This window comes from Convolutriloba macropyga, chromosome 2 (assembly GCF_964194025.1).
Source record: "Convolutriloba macropyga chromosome 2, txConMacr16.3, whole genome shotgun sequence".
NCBI lineage: Eukaryota > Metazoa > Xenacoelomorpha > Acoela > Convolutidae > Convolutriloba > Convolutriloba macropyga.
Genome location: NC_134469.1, coordinates 82,660,346 through 82,670,863, shown reverse-complemented (window position 1 = coordinate 82,670,863; position 10,518 = coordinate 82,660,346). Strand labels below are relative to the sequence as shown.

Here is a 10,518-nt window from a genome sequence, read left to right as displayed (position 1 = left end):
ATGGTGGATATTGGTCAGAACAACACAAACGCTTATTTATCATATCTTTTACCCATCAAGAACATGGCAGCTGAACCCGCTGTAAATCAAAGTCATTCGAACGACGAAATTTTGCACTTGCGATCTCCCCCTCTACCTAATCTTTATCCAACTAACATCTTGCCAACTTCAAGCGTAAGGCAGCATCTGCTACAGCTGGATAATTCGTCCCCTCAATGACCAATAGTGAACTTCAGCCAACATCCGTCGACCTAAAATGCTCGATTAAATTGCCGCCATTAAAATTGCAAAATTTTACTGGTAACCCCATGAACTATCACGAGTGGATAAATAATTTTTTCTCAATGGTTCACAATAACATCTAATTACTGACACACACAGAATAACCTACCTACAGAATTCAGTGTCGGGTAAGGCAAAGGATCTGATACATGCTTACTCTTCTGATCCATCCTATTATAATACAGCCCTCAACGAGATAATGAGCCGCTTTGGCGACCCTTCAGTTGTTGTCAACGCTTTTATCAACCAATTAGAGAGCTGGCAATGTAATAGTTCTTACAATAAGCAATCCTTCAAAACATTCTCTTCATTTCTAAAGAGACTTGTCCAGGCTTTTTAGAACCTAGGTTTTCAAGCCGACCTTCAATCGTCTACTTTATTGAGGAAAGCGAAGGAAAAAATTCCCAACAACTTGCTTCTTATATGGACTGAATACACCCTGACAGAGAATGTTACAACAACTAGCCTTGCTGAGTTTCAAAAATGGCTTGATGTTCAAGCAAGGGTTTATGACAAAGTAAACCAGGAAAATAGAACCAGTACCTTCACTCACAACAAAAACGGTAATTATCCTGCTGTGACAGCACAACAATCGGTTCAAAAACAGTTTAAGCAAACAACTGCGAGACTGTCTCAAAGGAACGATTTAGATCAACGAAAGGTTAATCACAACGGCTTGAAAAATGAGCAACAGTTTGCAAACAAGCACACAAATTGTGTTCAATGTCACAAACCGCATTTTGTTGCAACTTGTTCAGACTACCATAAATTGTCCCCTCAAGTTCGATTTCAAACTATCCAGAAAAATAGCTTGTGTACAAACTGTTTAAGTAATCAACATCGCAGAGACACTTGTCCCTCCTCGAAGCGCTGTCAGGTGTGTAATGGTTTTCACCATACAACACTACATAATCCAGCTAAACAATTCAGCAGAACACATGCCACTTTTACTACCAGCAACGTCCAACAGCAAACTAAAACCTCAGGTCAACAAAATTGGTCACCGAAAGACGACAACAACTTGCAAACGCAAAAAAGTAGTGAAGCAACTCAGAATAAAATAACACAATTCAAACCCAAAAGCAATCTCAGGTACGGAAAAAATTTTGGAAATAATGATAATCAACAGTCATTGAAACGTGCCAATTTGAATGGACCTTCTACCAGCCAAAATTTCAATTTCAACCAAATATACAGTACACCGAAAGATTGGTTTGAGCAGTTACAGCTGCTGCCAGTATCTTTTATCAAAGAAGATAAACTATTCGACACGTATGCTCTCATTGACCGGCAGTCAGTTTAAGTTTTTATTAGATGCTGTTTCTGACTACCTGGAACTCCCATGCGAATATCCATCTTCAACTACTGTTCAATATCTAAGCGTTGATTACGAATTGCTCCTATCAAAAATAAAGCAACCAATAACAGTTTGCCCTTTCAATCAGTTTGATGAAAAGTTCCAAATATCCAGAGCCTACAGCACCCCTACATTGAACGTTAATGCAGCCAATGTCACTGAGCTAAACTATGTTTGCGATGCATTCAATGATCTTCGACACATATATTTCCCAGACATTGCCAAAGGTAAGATTGTTGCACTCCTTGGTGTCAATGCTTTTGCCTTTAGGCATCCTACTGAAGTAATTCAAGGCACCTTTGAAGTAATTCAAGGCTCCAAATCTGCCCCTTTGGAGTAAAGACAAAGCCTGAATGGACACTTGCAGGAGAGTACCTGAACACACTAGGAAACCGCTCTTCAAACTCATCTAACAAATCGAAAGTATTCGTATACCATTTCAGTCGGAAAAGTCCAAAACAACCCTTGGACAATTTGATACAAGAATTTTGGTCAATAGAGAACGATGGTACCAGAAAAGAAGATAATACTATCACTGAAGATGAAAAGTCTGCCATTCGAATACTTGAGAGTACTATCAACCACACAGGCGAAAGGTATGAAATAGGTCTTCCATGGAAAGTACCTGTTAATCTTCAAAATAACTATTTTTCTGCCCTCAATCAGCTAAACAGTCTGAACAAACGACTTAATAATGATCCAAAACTAAGTGATATGTACCAACAGACTCCTGTCACAGATCTTGAGAAAAATTACCTCAAGCCAGTGGAAATGACGGACCCACCCCCTGAGAAAATATGGTAATTGCCGCATCAACCTGTTCAAAGCGCAAACAAACCAAACAAAGTGCGTCGTGTCGGCAATGCAGCGTCAAAATTCAAAGGCGAGAAGATCAATCTGCCCTACGTTTCCTATGGTCTATTGACAATGAGGTGCGACAGTTTAAATTCACCAGATTGATTTTCGGTGGAACTTGCTCACCATATTGTGCAATTTTTGTCCTAAACAGATGCGCAGAGGACAATGTCGAGACATATCCAAAAGCACAGAGAGCTATAAAGTCTTTTTTTATATGGATGACTACATCCAGTCCTTCGACTCTCCTGAAAGTGTCAACGCGACTGCATTTGAAGTAAAGAACTGCCTGAGAGCCGGTGGTTTCCGCCTAACAAAATTCCTGTCAAACCATCAACAGGCTCTTCTGTGTATTACTCCAGAAGACCTCGAGGAGCCCAAGAGTGAAACAAGAGTCCGCGGACAAAATGGAACCTTGAAAAAGATACATTTTTCATGAAATCTCTCGGAGAATTCCCTAAAGAAGCTGAACAGTACACTCAACGGAAACTTTTCAGTCTGGTGTCATCGATTTTTGACCCAATTGGGTTTCTTTGCCCAATGACAATAAAGTTCAAAATTCTTCTTCAGCAATTTTGGAAGTTAGGTAAAAAATGGAACAAGCCAATCACAATTGAACTTCTACATCCCTTACAAAAGCTCCTTAACAGTTATCACTCTATGCCTCAACTTGAAATTCCACGATAGATGACAACACAGAATCTACTGGAGACAGAGAACCAGTTGCATGTTTTTGTTGATGCATCTATTGTTGCAACGTGTGCTGTTGTCTACCTCAGGAGCTTGAAAAAGACCTGCAACGAAGTACAAACTGCATTCGTGATCGGGAAATGCAAAAGAGCGCGCGTAAAACAGTTGAGTGTTCCAAAGTTGGAACTAGAGGCATCTGTCACAGGTGTTCGACTCCTGAATTTTGTGAGACATGAACTCTCTGTTGAAATCAGCAATGTTTTTTATTGGACGGATAGTCAAGTTGTCCTTGACTGGATTGGTTCATCCAAGAAGCAACCAGTTTTTGTTGCTAATCGCATTGCAGAAATAAAAGTAAAAAGCAAACCTGACAATTGGAATCATCATGCGACAAACTTAAACCCAGCTGATCGTGGTACTCTTGCTTTAGAATCCAAGGAAATTGAAACAAAATGGTTTAAGCCACCAGATTTTCTCTCCACAAATGATGTCCTTTGTAGACCTACAAAGCAAATGCCGATTTGTGCTGCAACAACACGAGCTGCCTTAAGAACCAAGACACCAGTACTCGACCCTAAACAGTTTTCAACATGGACAAAGATTTTGCCAACGATAGCTCTTGTTTTCAATCCGATCTACAGAGCGAAGAAACAGCGTGACAATCACCATCAATACACTGTTGAAGACATTGAATTATCAAAATCTTACTTGATACAAATGTCGCAAGTCAATAGCTTCCCAACTGTTATCGAGTTGCAAAAAGGTAGCCGTAAACTGGACCCGAAATTCAAACACGGGTCGTTAAACCCAATGCTTGATAAGAACGGTATATTACGCGTCTGTGGAAGGCTAATTTTTGCTCCCAGTGAACTCGAGTTGGCCAAGCGGCCAAAACTACTTCATGCAAAAGATCACATTTGTCGTTTATACCTCGAACATGCCCATCGCATCTGTGTGCATCAGGGAACAGAAGCCACTAAAGCTTTTTTACAGCAAAGGTACTACGTAATTGGTCTCCGCAGAACACTGCAGAGCATTAGATACAAATGCTTCCTTTGTCGACGTTTCGAACTGCAAAGCATTAAGATTTTTATGGCACCGCTACCTGATTGCCGCTTCCCGACTGAAAACAAACAATTTACTTTTGCCAACTGCGGATTAGACTTTTTCGGCCCATTTTACATTGAGGAAGAAAAAGATAAGCTTCAGAAACACTACGACCTCATCTTTACTTGTCTGGTAAAGCGAGCTGTTCACTTGGAAACCTGTCCAGATTTGAATACAGACTTTTTTCTGAACGCCTACCGCCGCTTCACTTCGCGAAGATGTCAGCCCGCTGATTTGTACAGTGACAACGGTAAGACTTTTGTTGGTGCCGAAGAAGAATTCAAAAGGTGTCTGAATGATCTCGGCAAGGACAAAATTCACAAAGCACTCGCAGCACAGAACACCAAGTGGCACTTCAACCCACCTTATGGCTCTCATTTTGGCGGCGCTTGGGAGCGGCTGATCCAGAGTGTCAAGCGGACGCTCCTGATCATTCTAGGGTCAAGAAAGTTTACTTTTGACGTTTTCCACACAATCATTGTTGAAGCAGAAGCTATGATGAACTCCAGACCACTTACAAACGTGTCGGACGCCATTGAAAACGAAGAACCATTGACGCCAAACCATTTTCTACTTCAGCGTCCCTACAACTCTCTTCCCCCTGGTATCTTCCCGTCAACCAAGCCAGCAAACATGAAGTCTTGGAAGCATGTTCAACAATTCCTCAACCACATCTGGAGGAGACTGGTCCGGGAATACCTACCGACCTTGATAAAGCGACCAAAATGGACCGAAAACGACGGGAGTATACTCAAAGTCAACGATGTGGTGTGGATCCTGAAAGACTTCACCCACGTGGTATTTGGCCTCTGGGAAGAGTAGAAGAAGTGTTCCCTGGACGAGATGGCAACAACAGAGTAGTTAAAGTGAAAACGGCTTACGGCACCTTCGTCCGCCCCGTGTCCGGTCTCGCCCGTGTTTTCGCTGATTAGCTTTTTTGTTGACATTTTTCGCGCTCCGTTTTGGAGGCAAAGGGGGTTGCATATAGTTTTATTCAATTTAATTTGGGTTTATGGATTCTAACTGGAATTGGAAACAATATTTTTTTGGTGGATTTATTCGTGTTTTACCCTCTTATTCCTGTTGCCCCCGTGGAGCATGTTGCGGATGCATATTCAAGATGGCTAAATATGGAAATTAATATGATTTGCCGCAAAAAACTTGACTTTATGTCCCACATTGCTAACTGTCAGTTACCAAAAAAAACATGGAAACAAAACATCTGAATTTGACTTTTTCAATGCTAGAAATATGTTTTTCACTACAACCAGTTATAAGCTACAAAAGTATGACTTTTTTCTTCTCAGACTTAATTTTGGGTTATGAGTTATTTTCAGACTATACGGGATAAGTTTAACGAGCGAACTCTATGACCTCAATTTAATCATAATGAAGAAAGACTGCGCAAAAGGAAACTTAAAATATTCTGAAGATACAATGTTGTAGAACTGAGTTAAGTTTTTACTCTTGAAATGTGCTGGTGAAGCTCTGAGACTCAGGTCCGGGTGACAAAACGAAAAAATTTTGATATGGAGGAAAACCTATTAGAGTAACAACTGCCGAGATGACTTTTCTTTACATTTCAAATATGTTCTTTAACTGACGTTTTGGTAAATCAATTGCAATTTTGATACCAGAAATTTTCTGTTTATTTGAGTACTGGCTATTTTCATGGGCTTTTGTGTCAATTGCGTTGGGATGAAAGACCTAAAATGTAAAAATTGCTAGCTTATTTGCATACCATAAGATTTTTTGATTGTATGTTTTGAGCACAGAAAAACCCAAATTCTATGTTAGTTTGTTTTCAGTTCGATTGAAACATTTTGCTCGTTTTTTAAATAATGGTTCCATTGGCTGTTGTCTGGATACTAGGACCTTACCTGGAGAGCGCGTCAGACCCTCGCCTACAAAATTATAGGAAATAACAAACTTTCGTAGTGATGACAAATTCTGTTGATGGATGCCAGCGTTAAGTTAGCTAACTTTCATAGGCAGAAATTGTCGGCATGATGGCCAAAATTTTTGAATTGATCCAGATTTACACAATTCGCCTTTCAGAGCATTTGGAATTTTACACCATTTTTGTAGTTTTAAGACGTTGCAATTTGTCACCTGCAATACGAAAATAGTGTAAACTTTCGGTATTAGTGGTACAGCAATTGCTTTACAGAAACAACATAACCTGTCAAAACAGATCAACTGCCAACAAGAACTGAACAAAAACTGATTATATGACATCTACCTGTACCAATTTCCCTGATAATAAGATATACCTGTTGTTCATCTTCTTGAGATGGGATCATAACCAAAGAGCGATAAAAAACCCATCTAATTTGACAAAGGGAACTCTTTTAATCATTACCTTTGCGATATTGGAAATAAAATAATGAAGCATCTGCAATTGGAAAAATTTCAACAACCAAAATTCAAAGACACAACACTCAATCTTAATGTGAGAAAAAAACAATTAAAAAAGAAAATATAGGTATTAATCTTGACTACACAATGTCAACAGGAGTATACAGTGTAGGTAACTCTAATATAAAGAAAAAAGCAGCCCCTATCTAACATTAATTACAAACCAATCAATCTGAAAACGTGATATTCTAATCCAGGCGGAGTTCCAGAACAAAATGGCTTCTGATCAGACCGTCCAAGACAGAAGCGACCTCTGATCAGACCGACCCAGACTGAAGTGTCCCCTGATCAGACTGTTGTGCGCTCGAAAGTCATACCCTGATCAGACTAGTGTGCGCTCGAATCCATCTCTAATCAGACTGAAGTGCGCTTGAAATAGCCTCTGATCAGACTGAAGTGCGCTCGAAGTTGCCTCTGTGTAGACTGAAGTCCGTTCGAAATAGTTTGATCAGAGAAAGATTTTGAACAAGAGAAAATCTCTCAATATCGTTATAATATATTCATTTCATGAAGATCGATGTTATCAATCCTATATTCAACTAACGAAAAGCCAATCATAAAAGTATTGCTAATGAAAATAAAACCAAAAAATTGCTCAAAAATTTCGTTGAGTATGCTATTTATATATGCTTTTAACTGAATAAATGAATTTAAATAGCTTTGCATAAAAACGTCTTGATCTACCTTGAATCAAAATCTTTTCTTGAGGGGACCGGCACTTGCTATCAGCTGGACCCCTTGGTTATGATCAAACCCATCTGATTCCCAAATGAAGTTCTGAGCAGGATGCTGTTTTATTGTTGGCTCTTACCAGAGACAACAAAGGTCAGTAAAAAAACAAAAAAACTGGAAAAAAATTCGATCAACTTGGTCTCTGGCCAGACTAGTGTGCGCTCGAATCGGCCTCTGATCAGATTAGTGTGTGCGCTCGAAGATGGTCTGATCAAAGCTCAATTCGGTCTGGCCGTCTAGACTTGGGAAATGGACTAACGAAATAGATATGGCTGACGAATAGATGGAAAGAGTTATTGTCCAATTTCTTTTCTTATTATGTGGAGCAAGGCTCATAATCAGGTTATGTTGAATACAGTATACGACTTTTTTGAACAGTTCATCGTTCTTTTCGCAAAAAACTGTTTCGCTTTTGAAAGAAACGGATTACTTAATTGCACTAGTTGAGCTTACAAAAACAAGACTTTTTAAGAAAGCAGAAGTGAAACAAATATTTTTTCCTTGTTTTCAGGAGCGCCTCCGAAAACTTTGAGTCATCCACTTCTACTAAAATACTATAGCTATATGTTGTTTTAAGGAAGGACTTTAACTGTTTCCATTCTTACTAGCGATTTAGAAAAACAAAGGCTTGAGGTTCACCAAATTTGGAAGAGTTGAAATATGGTGAACCTTATCTAAATAAAATGTGAAATACTACTCTGGTGCAATTGCAAGCTGAAAACCTGTTCTCCGATAACAGAAATATTTAAATTCTACATTCTATAAAACTGAACTTCTGATGACCTCATTAGCGTGAATAAATGACTAAAAATAAAGAAAAATAGTACATGTTTTTTATAAAACAGTTCATCGAAATCCATTATCAAATCCTGTTTAACGGATTTCTGATGAAGTTTTTTATCGGAAATTTTTACCAATAAAAACAAAAAAGTATACTTTGATTTAACTTTTAGATTTAAACATCTTAACAATGTTAAACTAAAGCTGTCCAAAAGAATTGGCTCTAATGCTAAATTTGAGAATTTATGTTTCCAGATTTCAGTTGCTCAAAAAATAACTCCTAAAGAACCAAATTAGGAAACCAATACTTCCTGATGAACCAATTAATCATTGTGGAATTCCTGTATACAGTCTTTGTATGCAGCTACATGACATTGTTTCCTATTTTTATTCTAAGGAAAAAAGAAACAAATTGACACCTTTCATGAAGATGATAAACAAAAGTGGAGGGCGGGGGGGGGGGGGGGGGGGGTGGGGATGTTAATTGCAATATACTATTCCCATATGAGTTGTATCTCTACAAACTTCTGAAACCTGATTTTAAAACATAAATCAGAAAGTCAAAAAATTTTCAATGAAATTTTTTATGTTAACTCAACTGTAAGCAATACACTATCGGCGAGATTTAATATGCTCGATGAGTCTTCATTAGAGAAAAAAAATTGGGTTCTTTCCCATTTTAGCCCCCCAGCCCCCCCCCCCCCCCCAGCTTTCTGATCAGATAACCCATAGCATTCCACTTATGTTAATCATACCATACTTGGGTGTTATAACTTAATGGTGGCAAAACAGGGAAAGACCCAAAATTTGATTGATATGGGTGAAACAAAGAGCAACAATGCCTTTTTCTGACACAAAAGCGTGTTATAACAACCAGACGTAGATTAAGCCTCGCCTAAGGGCATTTCAAAGTCTGGTCGTTTTTCGACGTTGCCAAAACTTTCCTTTATGTGTTAGGTTGTATTGACTAATTGTGTTAACCATGAAAAAATACGGGGCAAATTCAAAAGCAGATCTGTGCTGATCTCGAACTTGAGTTATTAAGTTTATACATTATGATTACAAATGATTGAGAAATTAGTTTTTGTTCCGACCCACTTTAGTGGGGGAGGAACTATATACTCAAATGGTTTTTTTTGTTCAGACAATTTTGGCCGATCGATATAATCATCGTAGAGAGTTGTGAGAGGTATATTTAGAAAGCCCGTCCAGCGTAAAATATGGAATTAAAAAGATTTTTTATAGGGAGTTGTCGAGGTTTAAAGTTTTGTGAATATTAGACGTAATTCAGCTGTTTTTTTCACAATTTCGGTATTTTTTTCCAGTTTTTCGTCAATTTTGCTAATAGGTAAAAATTGTGAACTGTCATGTTATTTAAATTATCTCATAAATTAGGGGAAAGTTGCTGAATTGTTCGAGCCGAGTTCTTTGGCTAGAGTATATGCTAAATTTTTGAAAATTCCGACATTTTCGTCAAAAATGGGACCAAATTTGCTTTTTTTTTTACCCCACTTGCTTTAAATTTGCTAGAAGTAGACACCTTGAAACTGCGAGCATATTGTTCTTAGGCTCAAAACGGAGCTATTTGTATTCCGGATGGCTTTAAGAGTCTTTTGGAATTATAATTTTGCCAATTTTTTTCGAATTTAAACTCGATAATTGTACAAAATGCACTACTTAATTTTGACACACTGAAAAATTTTGTAAAAAGTGACTTATTTCGCAACCATTTGAACAATTGAGTAATTCGTTAGACGCGCAGCAATATCTGGGCTTATCTTGATCTCACCATGGATCCTTACAAAAAATAAATTTTTAGATTTTAATGGGGCCCGAACTTTCTTTAAAAAACTTTTCCGCTATGTAAATGTTTTTTATGTGAAATTTCAAATCAAGGTTCATTTATGACAGATAATATTTACAATAAACGAGTCCCAACGAGATTATATTCTGGTTTCAGAGTTAAGATCGAGGTTTTTATGGCTCTGACCAATTGTTTTTGTGAAGTTTTTATGTTTTTCTTGAGTTTTGCCTTCATTTATTATTCGTTTTTAGCCCAATGACTAAGTGTCCCCATTAAAAGATCCAGTTGGCTTTGTATCGAGTTTAAATGAACTTCTACAGCTCTCTTAGTTGTTATCTAATGTCTGCTATCACTTTGAATATATTTGATTGAAGGAAAAATGGGTGAATTTTCGAGCTTTGCACAATATTTTATTTTATTTCTCTCAACTTCGGGCGCAGACTCAGTAAAAACAGGAAGAAGGTTACTTGCTGTGAGTTGTAAATTAAAATCG

The 10,518-nt window shown here is 38.0% G+C and overlaps 1 protein-coding gene across 1 annotated transcript; it reads left to right on the top strand.

Annotated features, from left to right (window-relative positions):
- The first annotated feature begins 2,711 nt into the window (after positions 1 to 2,711).
- Positions 2,712 to 5,113, top strand: LOC142335024 (uncharacterized). The gene is made up of 2 exons (XM_075383352.1): positions 2,712 to 2,888; positions 3,182 to 5,113. Exons 1-2 carry the CDS (start codon positions 2,712 to 2,714, stop codon positions 5,111 to 5,113), a joined length of 2,109 nt encoding a protein of 702 aa, XP_075239467.1.
- Positions 5,114 to 10,518: the final 5,405 nt, after the last annotated feature.